The sequence below is a fragment of the Tenrec ecaudatus genome, chromosome 2 (genome assembly GCF_050624435.1).
Source record: "Tenrec ecaudatus isolate mTenEca1 chromosome 2, mTenEca1.hap1, whole genome shotgun sequence".
In the NCBI taxonomy this organism is placed as follows: Eukaryota; Metazoa; Chordata; class Mammalia; order Afrosoricida; family Tenrecidae; genus Tenrec; species Tenrec ecaudatus.
In genome coordinates, this window is record NC_134531.1 from 251,908,973 (window position 1) to 251,931,159 (window position 22,187).

A 22,187-nucleotide genomic window follows, 5' to 3' on the forward strand; every position below is an offset into this window, starting at 1 on the left:
CTTGGAAACTCACAGGGCAGTTCTGCCTCTGTTCAATAGGTCGTTGTGAGTTAGAATTGACTCAATGGCAGTGTGGGCTTTTTTCCCTGACACTGATTAGAATGTATGGAGATGGAGGCCTAAAACTCTTTTATATACTTAGCTCTTAGGTGACTCTCATGCCTAATGGTGAAGATGATAGAGTAAGATAATATTGAGTGGCTTTGAGGCAGGACTTTGAACCTAGTTCTTGATTCTTGAATAATGAAGCAAAATTGGGTAGATCAGAATTTGCAAAATGTGGGTGCCTGGATTGAGCCCAGAACAGGGGAAACTATGGGTTGAAGTCTTCCTAGAAAGGTAACTTTCCTCTTAGAAAGCAGGGCATGATGCAACTCACGTAGCAGTGTGCTTTGCTCAGAAATGGTGGCCAGCCGCGCTGCTGTGAGTGGGTGTTGTTCTCCTCCTACCTGGCAATAACCCAATCATCTGTTTAAAACTCCTGATTCCCAGTCCAGGTCTTCAAACCAGATATTTTGGGTTATCGTTCTGTCCTCTCACGTGTTGCAAATTCCAGTCCATCCTGGCTTTGGCTCATTGACCAGAAGACTGAAGTGATTGATTAAAAGCTCTGCTTTGATTAAACAGATTGATTCCAAGCCATGCTTTGAAGTGCCCATCAGAGGTTGGAAGTCACAATGCTCTAGTGATGCCTGTCCGCTGGATTTTCCGGGTTTTCTTCCCTTAACCTCGTAATGCTCAGCTGTGTGGCAAGGGGAGTCCGTTCATTTGACCCGGTGGACTTGGCTCGACGCTTGCCACACAGATGTTGGGAAGGACGCAAGGACTAGGAAGTGAAGGCACCAGCCAGTGGGCAGTGAATGTACTACGTTGGAGTTGAATAGGGGAAGGAATGCGGCCAGGAGGAAATGAATAGACTGGAGTCAAGTTCATAGAAAGTATGCAGTGGGTGTCAGAGCACTAAAAGGTCAGGAGACTCTGACCAGAACAGTGAGACGGGGGAGTTTTTAAGATTTCACAGGTGGGAGTAATCTCTGTTAATGGCAAAACCAAACGTCCAGGTGGTGGCCCTGGATGTCACTTACTGAAGTAGAGTAGAAATCACTGGAAAAGAGATAAGTGAGAATCCCATTCTCATGAATTAACTTTTCACAAGACTCTACACTGAAAACTTTAGAACTCCTTTTAATTTTTTTAAAGAAACTAGCATTGTCTGGTCAGACTGTAGTCACATGAACTGAATCAACTGATGGGCAAAAAAACCCTTTAAGATATTGTTTGTTTTTAACAGTTGTATTGACATATTTCTTATACCGTAGATTTCAGTAGTTTAAACGTATTAAAAAGAGCTGTGCAGTCATCCCTGCAGTACATCTTAGAATATTTTCTTTCTTCTGCGCCTTACCAGCTCCCTGTTTCCCCCAGCCTCGCCTGCGACAGCACGAGCCTGTCCTCATCTCACTGTCCCTCCCTCCGCTTCCCAGGGTGAAAGCGAGCATCATATTCAAAAGCACCGCATGGTGAGGAGCGAACTCACCGCGTGTACTCAGGAAACACGGCTAGAAAAGCCTTCGACCAGGCAGATCGACACCCGTGGTCGCAAGCATGGGCTCAGACACGGGAACAATTGTGAGGACAGTGCAGGGCTGTGCGGTGCGTCCTTCTGCTGTTCTCAGGGCACTGTGCCCCAAAGCTGACAACAACCGATGAGCTCTGAAATTTCTAGGACTGAATTTTGTTAAAGAGAGGAAGCCTGCTGGGAGTCGCAGCGAGTGGTGGATTGTTGCTTGGCCCCATGGATTGATCGCAACTGCTCAGTCGTGTCTCCAAGGCTGTGATCTTCACAGTGGCTCCATGGGTTCAAACTGCTACTTTCCCGTGGGCACCTGCATGCTCAACGGTTGTGCCACCAGGGCCCGTAGCATGGTAGAAAAGCACTTCCTTCGGTGACTGACTTTAGCGCTCCTTTGCTTCGCATCATGAGTAGAGTTGGTAGTTGGGGGGAGTGGAAGAGGGCTTTGGCACCTCACATTCCTCCAGGGCAGTGCCAAGTAAACATGAGTTTGCTCCTAAAAATGAGTGGAAATGGATAATATCTTCTCTAAAATTAGCCACAGTGACCCTCTTTAGGGTCTCAATGCATGTGCATCTTAATTGAGTATATATTGAATATAGATACAGACAAACAAAAACAAAAGAGTGAAATTCTAGTGCCCTCTTTGAGACTTGTGATGCAACTTGGGAAATCTCCCAGTAAGTGATTTGACTGACACAGCACATCTGGTCGTAAAAGTCAGTGTTCAATAATCCGTGAGAAGTCTCATTTCCTGTCTTGATCAAATGGGATGTATTAGTTAACAATTGCAGCTTCCTCTTTAGAAGATTTCCTGACCCCTTAAACGCCCATCTTCCTTTTCAGCTGATTGTAAGACCTCACTGATGTGTAGTAAGAGTGACAGAAGGGACAGTGAGTTGGAGAAAGCCACAGGAAAGATATGTCTTTCGTGGCTTTTAGTGGTGCTCACGAAAATTTTGTCACATTTGTGTAAGTTTCCCCCTTTTGTGTGTTTTCTTGGTGTAGTCTTTTTAGAAACCATCAGAATATTCATAAAACAAATGAGGTGAGTTATATTATTGGTAGTAATCTGACCAAAACCTGAAGGGAGCTGGAGGGTCTTACACAGTCAACCCCAAGAGACAATAAGAATGACAATAGGCAAACTCCAGAAAACAATAGGCATGCTTTTTCTTGTATTAATTCATTATCATTTAAATCTGTTTAATGATCTTTCTACTCCCCCTTTGGAGATAAGTCCTAAAAAATTATTCAGTTGTTTCCCTGGAGCAGTATCAAAATTTGTATCTGCCTCAGCACATCTGACCTTGCCCTCTTCCTTGAGGGAGTGAACACATGTTCTGTGAGTAATCAGCCCCCTAGATGAATCTGCAGCTGGACAAAGGAGCAGGAAGATCAGATTCCAGTGTTTTTTTCTTCATCATCGAAATGAAGTTACAATTCAAAAATTCCTCCAGATGCTGACCCTTTGCGGTCAGTTATGTTCTAGAGGAGACTCTGGAAGAGGAGGAGGCATGGATGGTGGTGATAGTGATGGCTCTGGAGCAGGAGCAAGACTGTAGGTTCAAGTTGTTGGTGGAAGTGTATGGATTGAGCTTGGACTGCGGCCTGTTTCAAAAGCAGTTTTCCAGTGGTGGTTACTGGTCTGTCACTTTGGTCTTGTGAAAATGAGTAGTAGTTGGGATAGACTGGTTACACAATATTATTATTTTCCACTGTACAAAGCTATGCCGAAAATTTTGGGACCCTTACTTTTGATCTCATTAACACCCCTTTTCTCCTAATATTTAAGAGCTTTGACACCGGCGGGGGGGTGGGGGTGGGAGAGGCATTCAATTCCTGTTGTTGACTCATGGCACCCCCTTGTGTTACAAAGTACAACTCCCAGGGTTTCCTGGCTGTCATCCTAATGAGAACAGATCACCAGGCCTGTCTCCCCTGATTCTATGGGGTGGATTCAAACAGCTCACCTTTAGGGTCACAATCCAATTTAAGAACTGGGAGGAGGAAACTTAAAATTCCTATGAGCTTCCAAAAAGCTCTAATTAAAACAGTGAGCCCTGGTGGTGTGGTGGGTTTTGATTTGAATTGGGCTCTTAACTGCAAGGTCAGCAGTTCAAAACTACCAGCCGATCCTTAGGAGAAAGAGGAGGCTTTCTAAGAATTCTTCCCTGAGTTGTACCGTTCATGAGCAGAAAGGCATTCATTACTGGTTGACCAGATGACATCCAGCCAAGAATGAAAGCAGATATTCCATATGAGATTTTTTTAGCCTTTGCTCTAAATGAGCTTTTCTCAGCCTCAGCACTTCTTCACCGATGGCCCCATCATTCTCCGGCCTTTGGTCTGCCTTGTCTATTATAACGTTCAGCAGCACCCTTGCCTTCGGTTAGTGGATTCCAGCAACACTCCTCCTTCCAGTGGTGACATTTCAAACGGTTTCCAAACATTGCCAAAGAGGACATTCCATTGTGCCAGCATATGCTTTCAGAATCACTGCTCTAAGCGTACTGGGTAATTTGTTAAAGAATAGTTTACAGATCTTGGTTTACGTTTCCCCCCCAATAGTTGTATTGGCACACAGTTTACATATTATCATACAATGGGGTAGTTCAATCGTTCACTCATATCAAGGTCTTGGTTTACTTTTAAATAAAGGTGGGGGTGGCTGCAGACAAGTTCTCTTAGTAAAACACCTATCTGTATCTCATTATGGTGCCTTCAAAAACTTTAATCAGAAAAATGGCTTCTGGAGAGATCTGCTGGGCCAGTTAATTTCCAGTTAAGAGAGGTCATGTCAGAAGTTTTGGCAACTTTATCTGGGCTCCCAAAAGGAAGTCTTGGGTAATTGAGTTGGGGTAACTTGATGGCAGTGGATATCCTTGTTAGATTTTTTTTCCCTATTAAAAGATCATTTTATTGGGCGCTCTTACCGCTCTTGGTACAATCCAGACAATTGTATCAAGCACATTTGTACATGTGTTGCATCATGATTTAATTCCCTAGTTTACCGTGTGTCTAGCATTGTTTGCTCACCGCTCCCTTTCCCTGCCTCCTCCTTCCCCAGTTTTCTTGAAGCACACAGCATCACCATGGGGGGTTATTAGGAAGAACTTGTAAGAAAATTGAAAACTGCACTGAGGAGAGTTAGGCCTGGATAATTGTGCCCAGACATTTTTTTCTTTTCCCTCGTGACAGAGCATCTGCGCTTGCTTCTGAAAGTAGCAAGGTGGTTTTGGGAATAATTTGCCCTGATTGTTGATCATTTCATTGGGAAACTTTACCCCATTCCAGACTATAGCAGCCCTGGTCTTGCCACGCTAGACTTAAGTTTTGTTCAGAGAGCATTTGAAAGGAACATTATTTTGAATCCCTTGAGGATGTTGAAACTGCCATTGTGACTTGGTATAAGTTGACGAGAAAAATGGAAGCACAATCTTCAGACATACAAAGATCTAGATGGGGGCTGTGTCGAAAAGAACAGTTTCACACTTAGATCTTTTTGTTTAAGAAAGTTTCCATGACTTGTAGCAATACCTTATGACTTACCCTCAAACTCCAAACGTGTACACCATAGCAGTTCATGCTTGGCCAGGTTGGTGTCTTAGTCACCTAGTACTGCTGTAACAGAAATATCACAAGGGAATGGCTTCAACAATAGAAATTTATCTTCTCACCGTGGAGGAGTCGAGAAGTCTGTCAGAGTGCTGGCTTTAGGAAGGCGGTGCGTTCTCTGTCCACTGTGGAGAGAGGTTCTCTCTGAGCTTCTGGGTGAATTTCAGGGCGCTTGGCTTCTCTCATCTCCATCCCTCTTTTTTCTTGCTTGGTTAATCTTTTATATCCCAAAAGAGATTGATTTAAGACATATCCTAGACTAATCCTGTCTTGTTATCATAGCAAAGACAAGCCCTTCCCAACGGGCGCTCGGATCTTAATTACAGTCATAATCTGCAGTGTCAGGGTGGAATTGTGTCCACCACAAAGATGTGCTGTAAATACCTGGGGTTATGTAATCTCATTAGGAAATAGGTTAGGATTTACAACACATATTTGGAGGGGGTAAATAGGCTATTAAGTTCTCTATCTGGTCAGGTAAAACTTGAATCAAATACTCTTAGGCATTCCAAGTCACAGCTTGCAGTGGATGGGAGATTTTCTTTTCACTTGGGTTTCTGGTACCTGGTACCCATCATCTGGTTTGCAAGAGGAGGAGGCAGTCAACTCCGGCACATACTTTAGAACATTCTTGGCCCAGTGCTGTGGGCTGTTCTTTGCCTCCTTCTCCCCCCTCCCAACACACACACACACACACACAAGATTCTGAAAAGGACAGCTCTGTTTTAATTGTTTTCTTCATCTCCCTGCATGCAGCAGGTCCTGGTTTTCATCAGTTAGTGTTTATTTTGTTAACTCTTGTCGAAACTGTGCTTTAAGGAAGAAAGCATAAGACTTTCTGTGTATTGAGAATCAAAATAAACATAAACAAAAAGATTCTAAAAGTTACTCCTGCCTTTCTGTTTGCGCTCTTTTTGTAAAATTCATTTCAAAAACGACAACTGCAAGCTAAGTAATTCACTATGTGGGGATCAATTAGATGTGACAGTCTGCCATTACTAAGTGGGGCATTTAGCTGTTGGTGGGAGATGTTTGGCTGTCTGTAGTCTGTTAGCGCTTTCAATCAGTTGAAAAGCTACTTTAGTTTCTATTTGTTAAAGAAGATACATTTGTTTTTTGAGTTATACCATTTCTTCAGTCATTATTTTCTAAAGATAAAAACATCTCTAGAAACTGCATTTTCATCCTTTGACTAGTAAGGGAACATTTCAGGCTAGTTTCATAAGGTTAGAAACGGTTTTAAGATAGTTGGCTTTTGTTTCCTTCAAGGTTAATGATTGTTTGAAAGTTACTGTATTACAGTTCACTTATTTTCATAGTGGAGGTTTTTACACTCCTGTGTTTTTAATTTAGATTATATTCAGCCAAGATATTCAAGGTATTTTCATGGTAGTCAAGAAAACTTTCTGGTTATTTTTTTCCTGGGTTATGTTACATTCTGAGTTTCATATTTGTTAAAGAGCAGTGGGTATATTACACAAAACCCCACATGTTTATTTGAAGTTACCCATACATATTATTCTGTTATTGAACTGCTGTGCGTAGCTTTTGTGTCTGAACTGGAAGCAGGTGTGGGAAGATTCCAAAGTTTAACCTTGATTCAGAGTTAAGCTTTGTTTAAGATAATTGTTTAAGAAGCATGTCTCTAGCATTGAATTTGAAAGTAGACGGTGGAGCAATAAAACAGCAGAAAGAGCAAACTCCTTGCTGTCAAATTGATTCCTGTTTATCGCAATCCCGGGAGGCGGCCAACTAGTCCTGCCCCGGGGCATTTCCAAGGCTGTAATTTTTTTTGGAAGCCTTCTGCCACATCTTTGTCCCATGAGGTGGGTTTCCTGTGCTGACCCATGAAGGGGACACCTAGCTTAGTTTGTTCCATCAATGCGTTCTACCCCTCTTGTGTTTGAGAATAAAACTTACCAGCAAAGGATATGATTTTTAAGCATTGTCATACGGATCTACATTTGGGGTGTTGGGATTTTTTCCAGTCAAGTTACTTCTGAGACTTATATGAAATTACTTTCTAAAAGGTTAATGTACAGTTTCCTTACTCTTTCAGTTAATAAGCATTTATTTAGCACTCGCTACTTGCAAGATACTGTGTTCGTCTCTTATACGCCATCTGTTTTGGAATCTAACATTATCACTTTGAATAATTTGTGTGTGTGTAATTCCTGAACTATTCCAAAAGTGATTATAAATAGCTCTTTTGAAGGAGAATATGCTATCATTAAAAATGGGTGTTTTCATCTTATTAGAAAGATTCACTTGGATCTCACCCATCACTATGAAATACTAAATAGTTTAATCGCAGCAGCCCGGCAACTTCTAGAATGACCATTACATGCTGTTTTCTAGGTGCTTCGTAGAAGGGCAAACTTTATAGAAGACAAAGGGAAGGATGCAAATCTTTTTTAGGATGCAAATGTTTTATTTTTATAAACAATACATTAAATTACCCGAGTCTCCACATCCAGCTGCTGAAGAAACTCGTTGAGTAACTAATGCTGCTAACAAGATTGTAAGGTCATTTTTAATAAGCCTCTAAACCAGTGGTTCTCAACCTTCCTAATGTCGCCACCCTTTAATACAGTTCCTCATACAGTTTCGTTGCTATTTCATCAACTGTAATTTTGTTACTGTTATGAATTGGGCTCTCCTGTGAAAAAGTCATTGCCACCCCCCAAAGGGGTCACGACCCATAGGTTGAGAACCACTGCTCTAAGCTTTTCCTTGTTATTTAATTGGAGGAAAATGAGTAGGAATCATTTAGATTACCCCAAAATGACATTTATAATTAAATAGTTGAAATGGATTATATACTTATTAAACATTTTAATACTGATCATTCTTTTTATAAATTGATTTTCTTTTAAAAATTGGATTATGTTTATGCATATAGTTGTGTTTACCACTGTTTACCCAGATTGGACAGTTCTTTGAAATTTTAAAGTAATGGTTCCTTTGACCTTTTGGCTTCTCGTGACTCATGTGGTTACGTGTGCCAAGAAATATTTCATCTCTTGGGTAAGGAAAGTGTTGTTTTGCAGTGTTAGATATCTTACGTATTTTATATGTTCAGAGAAAAAATAACAAGTGTAATTATACTGTAATTAAAGATGTAAGAACAAGTTATCATTTAACTTTTTTTTTTTTAAGGTGACGGATGTGGACACACCATCCTAGGCCCTGAAAGTGGAACGCTTATGTCTATAAACTACCCGCAGACCTCTCCCAATAGCACTGTGTGTGAATGGGAGATCCGAGTAAAGGTGGGACAGAGAGTGCGCATCAGGTTCGGGGACATTGACATTGAGGATTCGGATTCTTGTCACCTTAATTACTTAAGAATTTATAATGGAATTGGAGTCAGCAGAACTGAAATAGGTAGGACATTTTCTTTTCTTATCAATGTACTTATGATGCTTCATTGCTCTGAATTTATGAAAATGTTGATTGTCTAAAGTGAAGTGTGAGAAATTATTGAGAACATGGATTTGACTTGTAGAAAAAGAGACTATTACCCTTTTTGTCTTTTACTTGCTTTTCAAATCCATTTTGTTGCTATTCTTTCACAAGACACCACAGTATTATTTCTGTGGAGGAGGAAGTTAAAAACATCTTACACTTTGTACTTTATAAACTTTTGTTTCCCTATTGTGTTTCATTTGAAGAGTACAAGAAATAATTTATGCTGAGGATGTGGTATATCCTAGTGGCCAAGAGCCAAACTGGCTTTGGATCAAATCTTAATCCATTATTACATTGCTGTGTGATCTTGAGCAGGTTACTGGGGGTTCTGTCACAGCATTTGTAAGACAGGGAATGAACGGATCAGGTGGGAAATGCTCAGGGCAGGACTCACACATGATACATGCTCATGACTGGTTAACTGTGATTGCAATTCTTCTTTGCTAGGAGCTTGTTAGTTGCCAACTCCTGGGCACCCCCGTGTGCAGCAGAGCACAGTGCTGCCTGGTTCTGTGCCATCTTCTCCATCGTATGCTCAAGGCTCCATTGTTATCATTACTATGTATTTCGAGGAGCCCTGGTGGCATAAGTGATTATTCTTTGGGCTGCTAACCTCCAGGCCACCAGTTCAGGACTACAAGCCACGCCTTGGGAGAAAGACAACTCTTTCTGCTCTCATAAAGAGTTACAGTCTTGGGAACCCCTAGAGGCAGTTGTACCCTGTCCAGCAGGGTCACTATGGATTGGAATTGTCTGTAGGAAGTGGACTTAAGGCCAACCTAGGGGACTCATCTTCCAGTAGTAAATCAGGTAAAAATCTGTTGTGATCCATAGGATATTTCTTCTTCGTTTTGTCTGCCAGCTGTTAGCTACATGGAAGAGAAAGACGAGATGAACTGCTCCCATGAAAGTTGTATCACCTGGAAACCCTGGATAGCGCATTTGGGTTTGGGGGGATCACCTACACTACAGGATAGGAGCATGGCTTACTGTCCTGGCTCCTGATTGGTGTTTCTCAATCAAGTTTTGATTACCTTGGCAGCTTGGTGACCACTATTAAAGGACAGCTGGATATACATGCTTCCTGCGGTGATGAAGTAGGAAGCGGGTGCTACTACCTGCCACACACTTGTACAGCTATACCCAAGGCGGCCCCTTCGATACATGAAGCCTTTAGCAATTCACAGGGAGAGAGGACCCAGGGAAAGACATTCAGTGAACCATAGGATTTGATGAGCCAAACTAAGAATCTGAGACATTCTGCAGAACAAATGTCCTCGTTTCTTCAATATATAAATAGCACTATGAAGAAAAGGAAGGGGAGGGAGTTGTTATAGGTTAAGAGACATTATCTTTGATGGGAATGTGTTGGCCTTATTTAGACCTGGATTTAAACTTACTGTGTTAGTCTGGGAACTTTAGAGAGACAAATCCACAGAAACTCATCTCTAAGAGAGAGTTTTATATAAAGGTTAAGTGTACATCAAGAAAACATCCCAACCCAGTGCTGCCCAAGCCCACAAGTCCAATGTTAACCCATATGTCCAACACCAATCCACAATGTCCTCCTCCACCTCACAAAACAGAAACAATGATGCCGACTGCAGGTGGAAAGCCGAGTCAGTGAGCGTATAAGCATCTCAGCGCTGGCAGGGGTCAGCACCCCAGGCTGGATCGGGGTAGGTCCATGTGACTTCTCCTCAGGAATGTCTTGCAGGAAGTGTGAACCTTGCCAGCTAAAGCAGGGAACTGGCTAAGGCAGCTGCACCCTGGCCCGACCATCACAAAGCAAGAGATCTGAGAACTAGAAATGTGAGGCTCACCAAGCCATTTATTCCTCTACCCTTCAATTAACCCCACCTGTGTTTATCGGCCAGGTTGGCACAGTAAACTACCTCACTCACCAACTAAAAAAAGATAATATTTAAGAGAGTCCAAGAAATTTTAATAGGGATTAGGCATGTCCATGATAGTAAAGAGTGATTGTTTTCCGTGTGGTAAGGTTCTCTAAGGACCCTTAATGGTGCAGTGGCTAAAGCTGCTAACTGCAAGGTCAACAGTTAGAATCCACCAACTACTTTGCAGGAGAAAATGTCGCAGCTTGATATTCCTTAAAGGTTTACAGTCTTGGAAAACCTTACAGGGCAGTTTTACTCGGTCCTATATGATTTCCATGTGACAAAATCAATCTTTTTTTTATTAGACAAAATCAATCTTATGGAAGTGGATTTGGGGTATGTTATTGAAATTTCTTTGTAAGTTCTGATTTTTTGTAGATTCATTCATTCTGAAGTTCATTAAAAATTATGCCTAGGATTTATTTTAAATATGCCAGGGGGAAAATTGGTAAGGAGAGGGATAGATGGCATATCATAAATAGCCAACGGCATATTGTTGACACTGAGTAATTGATACCTGTACTGGTACTTTATCCTCTCCCTACTTTTATGTATTTTTGAAAATTTCCATAATAAAAATATTTTAGTCTTTAACAAAAGAAGAACACCCTCTCTTACCACAATAAAGCATGGCATGGTTGCTTGAGAGTGAAAGTAACATGGGACATATTTGACCTCAAAGGTCCAACCCCACCCTCGCATTTAACCTGCTGAGGGTGCTTTCTCCGTAGTGCTCTTGCCCCGACTTCAGAGTCATCGCTTCTACTTTGCAGAGATTGGGTGGTGGTAGGTGCCAGTCAGTCAGTTCTGACTCAGACCCGCCCTGTGTACCACGTTGCCTGGCTCTGCCCCATTGGCACAGTTGGTAGGTTTGGGCCCATTGTTACAGCCACTGTGTGGGCCTGTTCTTTTGAGGGTCTTCGTCCTTTTTGCTAGCCGTCTTCTCTACTAGCAAGGCTATCTTTTTCTAGGACCTCTCGATAAATATGACCAAAGTACATGAAGGTCTCACCATTCTTGCTTCTAAGGAGCATTTTGGCTGTTCTTCCTCAGAGACAGATTTGTTTGTTCCTGTGGTAGTCGGTAGTACTATTACTATTCTTCACCAACACCATACATCACTTCTTCATTGTCCGGCTTCTATGTGCACGTGAGATAATGGGAAATTCCATGAATTAGTCCTCCGAGTTATATCTTTGCTCTTCACCCTTTAAAAAGAAGTCTCATGCAACAGATTTGCAGTATAACATCTTTGATTTCTTGACTACTGCTTTCGTGAACATTGATTGTGGTTCCTAGTAAAATTATATCCATGACAATTTCAATCTTTTCAAACATTGATGTTTTCTATTGCTTCAGGTTTGTGAGGGCCTTGGATTTCTTTTTACTGCATTGTGATCAGAATGACGTCTGAAGCCTTTGATTTTCTTCAGTAATTGCTTCAGGTCCTCTTGACTGACTGAGCAGGCAAGTTGCGCCTGCATCTCATGGATTGTTAAGGAGCCTTCCGGTTCTGATTCCTCTTCATATAGTCCAGCTTCCTGGATTATTTTCTCAGGAAATAATTGAAAAAGTATGTGGTATGCTAGTTATTTAATAGTAGGTTTCAATTCCCTTATTTCAATTTTTGCTGCTTCCTCATTCTTGCTGCACATGGGCGAGCAGAAAGCTGCAGCCAGGGCAAAGGGAGAGGGCCCGTGGGGTTTCTGTTGCCTTTCGTTGGGCTCTAGTAACACCATCTATGCTGTGTTGGCCCTGGCGCTGCATGTGGGGAGTCGTTTGTGGTTAGCTGTAAAAAGGAAAGCTTCCTGACATATCACAATGAGATAAAAAGACTACTCGAAAATAGGGGATTGACGTTCTCCTTAAACTTGATCTACAGAGACGTACAGAATAGAAACAAATCAATGTGGGCATCAAGATTTTAGTGATAAATCGTCAGAATCTCTCCTGTATCAACTCCCCCCTTCAGAAAACAGCCTGGCCCAAATGGACCTTATTTCCCTATAAAAAACAGTTCCTGAAGGTTTTGAGTTTTATGTAAGATGGTGTTAATTTTAGGAACTTTTTCCCCTGAGGGAGATTATGGAAGAATCAATTAATTGAAATGAAAGGGAAACTGGCCTCATAAGTTTTCCCCTTTCATAAACTCATTCGAATGTGTCTTTACTGCTTGGGCAGTTAGTCCACTTGGAAGGAGGACAGTTGCTTCCTGTTCTCTTAGGAAAGGATTGTAATGGGTAATGTATCAATATGCCTGTGTTTATTAGGGCCTTATATAATTTTGCTTTCTAAATTGCTAAGCTGCCCAGAAACTTGTAAGATAACTTGTTATAAGGGTCCTCATTCACATAGAGCCACTGATAGAATGGGTTTAATAATACTGTTAAGCTTGGCTCTCTATTCTGAATTATTATTTTTTTTAGTAGCTAGTTTTTATTGTGATTGTAGCAGACTCACATCCAAAAAAATACATTCTTTCAGATACTAAGCACTTCTTTGAGCTCAAATTTAAACCAAACTCTGTCATCAAGTCAGATTTTTTTTCTCTCTTGCTTATGGTAGGTCTATCTGTTCTTTTTTAAAAATGCAAACATTTTATCAGGAGCTCTTACAGATATTATTACAATCTGTAGTTGCATTAGATTAAGCATAATTATACAATTGGTGTCATCATTTTCAATACATTTTCTGTCTTCTTAAACTCTTTGATAGATATCAGCTCCCCTTGATCCCCTCCCTTCCCCACCCTGCAACCCTCATGGACCCTTAATATATATTATTATTTTTGCCATATCTTACACCGTCCAACATGCAGCGCCAGGGCCAACACAGCATGGATGGTGTTAATGGCGCCCAACGAAAGGCAACAGAAACCCCACGGGCCCTCTCCCTTTGCCCTGGCTGCAGCTTTCCACTTGCCCATGTTGTTTGTTCCCCTGGAGTGGGGTCATAGAGTCACCATTGCTGTCAGTCCCCCTCCCCTTTCCTGTGCCCTCGGGGAACCATTACTCCCATTACTGTTTCTGAGAGGTTTATCTATCTTGGAATCCATGCATCAAAAGATCTTGTTTGTAGAAGTGTACAGAGCAAGACTAGTGAGGCAAAACTAAGGCCATAATAGCGGGGAGGAAATAGTAACTAGAGCAGGGATGCTCACACTTTTTCAGCAGGTAAGCTACTTATAAAATGATCAAGTCAAAATGATCTACAAAAATACAAAACATATGCATTTTATTTATTTATTACATTTATTCATAAATGCATTGAGAATTATTTATATGTACAATATATATTTATGTACCTTGCATAACCACAAGTCCATATTGCACAACACAACACAGTGAACTATGTACATTTTTTGTCATGACCTGGTTAACTCTGATGACTTGCACTGAATGGAATGAGCCAGGGGTGCACAGTCCGGACAGTAGCTGCTGACAGCCAGCCTCAAGCACACTTCCAAATGATCATCAGCCATGGTGGAACGGTACTGGGACTTAATGATCTTTATGTGGGAAAAGGCTGACTCAAATAATTAGAGCCAAATAATGCCGTCGAGGAGGTAGTACATTTCTTGTCAGTTTTGCTGCACTTAGCGCAGTTGTTTGCACATGCGTTTGACACCTAAGATTGCATCTGATTGGCTGCGCTGTATATCAGTTAAGTGACAGGATTGATGATAGGCTTACGTCTATTTTTTCAATGCCATGCGATCTACTCACTACATTTGTGATCGATGTGTTGAGCACCCCTGTACTAGAGGATAGTAATGTGTTTCATCAGTGCTATACTGTATCCTGGATACGTCCTATTTACCTATTTTTTTAAATTATCTTTACCTATTTTGACAGTTTTGAAATGAAAAAATCCATTTCTTTGACGTGAATTTTACACTAACCTTTTTTTTGTTAGTGATTTTTCTGTAGTATCTGTAGGATAATAGTAATCTACCTAAGTAGAATAGAATGTAAAATTTTATTTATTAACCTTTTATGTACAAATAGAAATATAAACCCCAATTTGCTGGGTTTTGTTTTGTTCTTGTCTCAGTAATTAAATATCTGCCCTAGACCATAAGAAGCTACTAGCATCATTTCCTCTATTATTGGTAACCATTGCATATAAGGCAAAATAAAGATAAAAGGAAAGAGGAAGAAAGTGTGCTTATATTTAAAGGAATATGGTCTGTCTTGGTAGTTTTGTCCAGTGTATCCTTCTGCCAGCAGTTACTGGCGTGTAATTCACATATCACAGTCACATCACAGACAACACTCACAATTATGGGGTTTATTAGGGAAGTTAACAGGTTACATTTCAGGTGGAAATGCTCAAGATAGAATTGTGCAGTCAGTTAATAGCCTGGCACCATCAGCTTTCATCACCACATTTGCTTATGCATCTACTTTGACTTCAGTGATTGTGTTGGGAACGTGAGTACCACAGGATGCCAGGGTTTTCGAACAAAGTGTTCTCGAGTTAGGAACCCAATGCCCGTCTCCTACCTTAATACTTAACATTTAAATATATGTACAAAGACCTATATTCCTATTGTTATATATTAATGTATTTACCTATGTTTATACCTCTATAAATGTCTTTTGCCTCCTGGGTCTTTCCTCTATTCCTTTTTTTTTTTTTTAACATTTTATTAGGGGCTCATACAACTCTTTTCACAATCCACACATACACATACATCAATTGTATTCCTTTTCACTTTTCTCCTGTCCCACTGTCAGGTTTGCCCTTCATTCCACTCTCAGTACTTTCCCTCGGTTACATGCAATTGATTAAACCCCACCAGGCATTCTACGTCCTCCTTGCCATTGATTTTAGATCTCAATTGTTCCTTGTCCCTGAGTTTGTTGACTCCCCCTCCCTGGTACAGATCACTGTTCTTAACACACTGAATCCAGGACAGATATGCCCCTCAGGAACAGAACTGGGAGTAGCCATACAATTCGGGTAGGGGAAAGGTGGGGGGAGGAGGGAGAGAAACAGGGAACCGACTACAATGATCAGTGTATAACTGCCCCCTCTGGGGGAGCAAACAACAGAAACGTGGGTGAAGGGAGACAGTGGACAGTGTAAGATACTGAAAAAAGTAATAATTTAGGATTTATCAGTGGTCTATGAGGGTGGGGGAGAGAGGGAAAAAAGAGCTGATACCAAGGGCTGAAGCAGAAAATGTTTTGAAAATGATGATTGCAACATATAAACAAATGTGTTTGTTACAATAGATGTATGGATTCTTATAAAAGCTGTAAGATCCCCCAATAAAATAAAATATATTTTTTTAAGTACAGTCTGTTAATGTTACAGAGTTCTTTCAGGGCTCAGTTCCAGCTCTGCGGGTCTGTGAACCCAGCTCCCTGAATTCAGTGCCCAGAGGCACCCTACCCACAAGCCAGCCTCCCTCCCCACAGCACTCTGCGTTACTTGCTCTCTGGGCTGGGAAGTCCACAGCTCTGTCTCACAGTCAGGCTGCAGGTGCTGTTGTTTCTGCACCTCTGCCACTCCTCAGATGCCAACATTGTCTTCTGGATTGAGGAAGTTCACTAGGTTGGGATATTGGGCTCCAAGGACACACTTCATACCTGGTTCTTGCTAGGAGTGAGATTCTCCCTCTTGCTTCTGAGAGGGTTCATCTGATACGCAGCAGGCTGGAAGACAAAGATTCCTGTTACTTGCCCTGGCTTCTCCTACCCAGCCCCATGAGGGCAGGCATTGGTAGGAGAGGCCCAGGCTCTGGCCAGAAGAGCCACATTAAATACTTTGTTGCTCTGTGGCAACACTTTAGTAAATTTGACTTTGTTATCTTGCCTGTTTTATTTGGACTTAGTTATAGATTTATTTTTTAAAAACTTGACAAGAGTGGCATAAAAATTTCAAATCCTTTTTATCTAGATTTTCCAAATGTTAGCATTTTATGGCTTTTAAAAAGTTTTATTGATATAAAATTCACAAACATTTTCATAGTTAAGTCACCTTTAAAAAGGGTTATGTGTGCTTCATCACAATCAGTACTAGTATATCCCCCCCCATTGATTATTTGTTCCCCAGTTGGCCTAACCCTCTCCCCTATGACCAGTAAAACATTGCACCAGTTAGTCTCGGTGCACCCACTCCTGCTGTGTTTCGTGAACTTGGAAATATAACAGAATTAATAACAATAGAAACAAACTAAATAAAATAAAAATAGCAACAATAAAATAACAAATTCAAAAGAAAAGGCCACCAGATATATTAAAATAAGCCAGAGAGAAGATTTCTGTCATGGAAGAGGTGAGTGTAATGGTGAGTACTTTGAAGGTGATAAGGTTGTTTTGCAAAACAAAAGTAAACATATAACTTTGGGGGGAAAATGAATTTTTTGGTACCCCCTTGTATATTGACATGTTTTCTTAAAATATTAACTATATTATAAATAAATGTGGTGCTTTTTAATAAAAAAGGAAGATACTTAATTTTAGGAAATAGGTTCTTTTGAAACTTGTAGCTGAATTTAACAATTTCATTTTTCCATCCTCTCACCATATTTATTCATGTGTGCTGAGCAAATAATCAGAAACTGAACTATGAGAAGAATGCAGTATCAAGGATGGAAGAAGGCTTATTAATAGCGTGTGATATGGAGAGGCCACAGGCTTCCTTGCTTAAAGTGAGGAGAGCTTGCCGATGAAGGTCAGAGACTGCAGCCTTCGGCATGGATTACAGCACCCACGTAAAACTCCTCACAACTAGACCAGTGGCTAGCATCATGGTAAACACAGAGCGATTGAAGCTATCAACAGCAGTTGGGATCAAAGGACACCTTTCATTGGTCAAATCTGCTGCACAAGCCCCTTCAAAGTGTTGAAAAGCAAGGATGTTCCTTTGAGCCCGACCCAAGTGATGGCTTCCAGTTGCCTCAAATGCATGTGAATGTTGACATTGAATTAGAAAGACCAAAGAAGAATCGATGCATTTGAAATCTGGTGCTGGTGAAAAATATTGAAACACACGGGCTGCCAAAAGACTAGCTGTGTATCTTGGAAGAAATACAGCCACAGTGCACCCTGAGAGGAAAGGCAAGGATGACAAGATTTCAGTTCATGTACTGTGGACTTGTTGTCAGGAGAAACATTTCCTTGGAGAAGGACATCGTGTTTGGTAAAGTAGAGGGACCGTGAAAAAGAGGATTGAAATGGTGGGTTGACATGGTGGGCTTAAACAAGAACGATTGTGAGGCTGGCACAGGACTGGTCAGCTTGTTTGTTCTATTGCACATCGGGACCACTAGAAACCAATTCCGACTCAATGGCATGTAACAGCAACATCTTTTGGAAGTATTGGCTCAAATTACTTTTTTTTTTTTTTAAAGAAATCTCTTTTGGAGGCTGGGTTAAAAGAAAGTAGGTCCATCTCTGTGAAAAGTTATCTTGAAATGATGACATAGATTTAACCAACATTGCAGTTAGGAACAGAAGTAACCCTGTAAGGCATTCAGGTGATAAATATCAAAATGCAAACTAAAATATTTTCTGATTTAGTTAGGAGCCCTTGGTATGGTGACAGAGAAAATAAAAGAACAGACAGATATCTGCGAACTCTGCTGTCCTCCCCAAGTGGTACTGTGGATTGATTGCTTCCGAGGGAGAAAAGGTCGTGCTGTTATTAAATGCATCTGTTTACAGCCCCATGGGATGCCCCATCAGCTCTATTGCTTCCGAGTGATGTGTCGTAGGAAACAGCAACTAAGCAAGATGAAGGACCTATAGTCTGGGCTGACATTACCTCCAATTTTTGGGTGTCATCTGAGGCCACCCACTTACGAGTTTGATATTCAGACCTTTGAACTATCAAATGAGTTTCTTGGACAACTAAAGGCCTTTTTAAGCTTCAATATTATCTGATCTTGGACATATTATTTCTTCATGTGAACCGTGACCGTCAAAGAAATTGCCATTCCAAGCTAAAGACTGTAGTTGTTTGTTGTCAGTTGCCATCATGCCATCTGGTGAGCTTATGCATGACAGAATGAAACAGTGGCCAGGGATTGCCCATCTGTGCCTCAGTGCCTCCGTTGCCCCCTGTCTGTCGGGGGCTGACTTGTTACTCTGATGCTAGAAGCTGTACATTGCTAGGTCAAATGCCCGGAGGGTTACCCCTGGTGGACAAGCTTCAGCAGAACTTCCTAAATCAGACTAGGAACAAATGTCTGGCAATCTCCCTCTGAAAATCAGCACTAGAAAACCTTATGTATTGATTCACCTGTGTTCTTCTCTCCCTCATTAAACTGTCAGCTGTCAGGCTGGCTGATTCACAGGGACCCCCTGGTGCAGGTAAAAAGCAGATGGTACGACTCTCAGCATCCTGCACTTCTCTTCCTGGCACTAGGCTAAGTCCCAAACAATAAAGTGTGGAATACAACAACGAAGGAAATTACACTGGGTGATCCGTCATGATCAAATGATTCCAATTTTATATTTCTCTGAGCAGTTTTATTAACATAATTCACACTATCTATTCTAAGTGTGTAGTTTGAGGAGGAGGAGGACATTTGTGCACTGCATCCACCACTCATATCCAGTTGTAGAAATAATGTTCAGCGCCTCAGAAATTCCCTTGTGCCTTTCGAGCGGCAATTCCCACTTCTAATTCCTAGGTGGCTACTCTCTGTTTTTATGGTTGTTTGTCATTTCTAGAAATGCCACATAAATGACTTCTTGTAGTGGTTTGAGCACTGGGCTGCCAACCTCCGGGGCAGCAATTCAAACTGACCGGCTGCCCCACAAGAGGTCGGGGCGGCTTTTTGTACGTGTACAGATTTACAGTCTTGAAACCCACAGGCTTTCCTGTTGGGTCACAATGAGTCAGGAGTGACTCAGTGGCAGTGCTTAGTATTTAACAGTATTTTTGAGCTTCATCTGTTTTGTTGTGTCTGTTAGCAGTTTGTTCTTTTATGTGGTTGAGTGATACTCTTTTGAATGGACACACACACACATTCCTTTTGCCTTTCCATTCAGTAGACAGTACTTTGATAGACAATTGGATTGTTTCAATGGGAACTACTATGAATAATAAGCAGTCTTGGTGGTACTGTGGGTTATTAACCTGCCAGGCTGGCAGGTGAAGTCCTCGAGGCGCTTCCGTGGGAGAAGGATGAGGACGATGAATGCTGCCGCTCTTTAAAAGATTTAAAGGTCAGACAGGTTAAGACATGACAAAATAATAATAAATTGTAAATTATCAAGGGTTCATGATGGAGGGGAGACAGGGAAGCAAAAGTGAGGAGCTGATACCAAGGGCTTAAGTAGAAAGCAAATGTTCTGAGAATGATGATGGCAACAAATGTACACATGTGCTTGACACAGTGGATGGCTGCATGGATTGTGATAAGAGTTGTACGAGCCCCCGATAAAATGATTAAAAGAGAAAAGATTGAAAGACTACCACTATCGGAAGCCCTGTATGGGGCCTGTAAGTCGACCTCAGCCTGATGGTCGTGGGTTTGGTTGTTCGCTTTGTCAGCTCAACAGCAACAGGCTCATTTGTGTTTTCTCATGACAATGTTGTGAGTACCATGAGTAATGACACATGGTCAAAATAACTAAAAGTGGAATTTTTAGGTTTTATGGTAAGTATATATTAATACTTAACATTTTATGAAACTGCCACACTTTTCCTAAAATGGATGTTCTACTTGACATGCTCACCATCTCTGTATGAGTGTCCCATTTCCCCTTTCTATTGTTATGAACAGTTACAGCCTCGGAAGCCCACAGGAGGTCGCTGTGAGTCAGCACTGACTCAATGGCAGTGGGTTTGGCTTTGGTTGGTCCCAGTTTCCATGTACTTTGTAGAATTTCTTTCTGGTTATAGCCATTCTAGTGGAATTGTAGGGCTAGCTCAGTGTAATATTTTAATTTTTCAAATGACTAATGTTGGTGAGAATTTTTTCTTGTATTTTTTTCCATTAGTATGTCCTTTTTGATGAAAAATTGGTTTATCCAAAGTTTTATTCATTTTTTAAAAAGGGTCAATTGGACTAGTACTCTTTCAGGAGTTGTTTACATATTCCTGATACTGTTGGTTCTTGAGCCAGGAAAGGGTTAGAGGCACTGCGCTTTCCACACAGTAAAAAATCCAAATATAGCTTATAATTGACCATCGAAGGAGTCAGAATTGAGATGTGTGGGTCCCCTTGTGTGTGGACTCTCTACCCTCCCCCCCATTGCTATTGTAGTGAACTCACATATTCTGACTCTGCTTAAAAGTCCGTGTGAGCTAACCATCTCCGTGTGAACTGTCAGCTCAGTACATTTACGGTGACCGGTGCTTTGTTTTCCTTCTGTGTACTGGCATTGCCTTTAAAAAATGTGCCCCAGAGTAAAACAATCTTTTTGAAGTTATTTTGAAAGGTATTTTCTTAATTTCACTGTAGATTTTTGTTGGTAGTGTTTGGACATTTTTTTAAAATTCTAGTAGTTTTGGGTAGATACCTAGGCTTTTCTGCTTACAAGATGCAGTCCAATACAATAATTTTGGGATTCTTTATTCAAAATTTGTCAGCTAAATTACCAGTAACATAGATATCTTACTCTTAACTGTCTCCTTCCCTCTTTAAACTTACATGTGCACGGGGGATAAAATTGACATGTTAGTTTTGACTTGTCTGTTAGGCAGTAAAGAGCTTTGATGATGCAGTAGTACGTTGTTTAACTGCTACTGGAAAGGTCAGCAGTTGAACCCACCAACAGATTACAGGGAAAGTCGCGCAGCCTGCTCCCTTGGAGGCCCGCTGGGGCAATTCCACTCTGACCCTTAGGCTTCCTGTGAGTTGGCACCAACTTGAATGGCCTTGGATTTGGTTCTGAGTAGACATCAAAGGAGAGAAATCTAATAGGCAGTTGGCTATGCACCTGAAGTTCAAGGAGTAAGCTCTGCATAGAGGTTTACATTTATGAGTTGTCTGCTGGTAGAAATGCTCTCAAGGTTAATTTTGCAAAAAAAAAATTCCTTTTATTGTTTTAAAGAGGACCCGTGACTTTCACATTAAGTCCAATCATCATAAAGTGATCATCATAAGGGGAGATGTGCATCAGTGATGCTGGTATCGTTTTTAAAGTTTGTTTGACTTATTTTGATAGTTAATACTGGGTATTTAGCTTTTTCGGCCGAGTAATGTGATTTTTAATTGTTACTAAGTTTCTAATTATAGTCACTGTTTTATACTACCGTTTGGCTTATGTGATGATCCTGACCGTTGCTGCATGGCTCCATCTCTCTCTCTCTCTCATTCCTAGGTAAATACTGTGGTCTGGGGTCGCAGTGGAACCGCTCCATCGAATCAGAGAGCAGTGAGCTCACGGTGCTGTTTATGAGTGGGATCCATGTGGCTGGACGAGGATTTCTGGCCTCGTACTCGGTTTTAGATAAACAAGGTAATTTTCTCTTCTTATAATGTTTCCCAGCTTTTTAAATTTTTGAGGATAAATAATGATTTCTCCCATCACCTGTGTATCTGAATAGAAAGGCTGTTCATTATGCATGTGTTTTTGAGAAATAAAATTGAATTCTAAAAGTTAAAGAGGTAAAAACTTTTCACATTAATTCCATGTGCTTTCCTTCGAGGAGAAATACTG

At 41.1% G+C, this 22,187-nt stretch overlaps 1 protein-coding gene across 1 annotated transcript in view; it reads left to right on the forward strand.

Moving 5' to 3' along the window:
* The window catches only part of DCBLD2 (discoidin, CUB and LCCL domain containing 2), an 84,001-nt gene that overhangs the window by 16,098 nt on the left and 45,716 nt on the right, over nt 1–22,187 (forward strand). The window contains exons 2-3 of the mRNA XM_075542425.1: nt 8,351–8,578; nt 21,849–21,986. Coding sequence (XP_075398540.1) covers nt 8,351–8,578; nt 21,849–21,986 — 366 coding nt within the window. The remainder of the gene's footprint in view (nt 1–8,350; nt 8,579–21,848; nt 21,987–22,187) is intronic.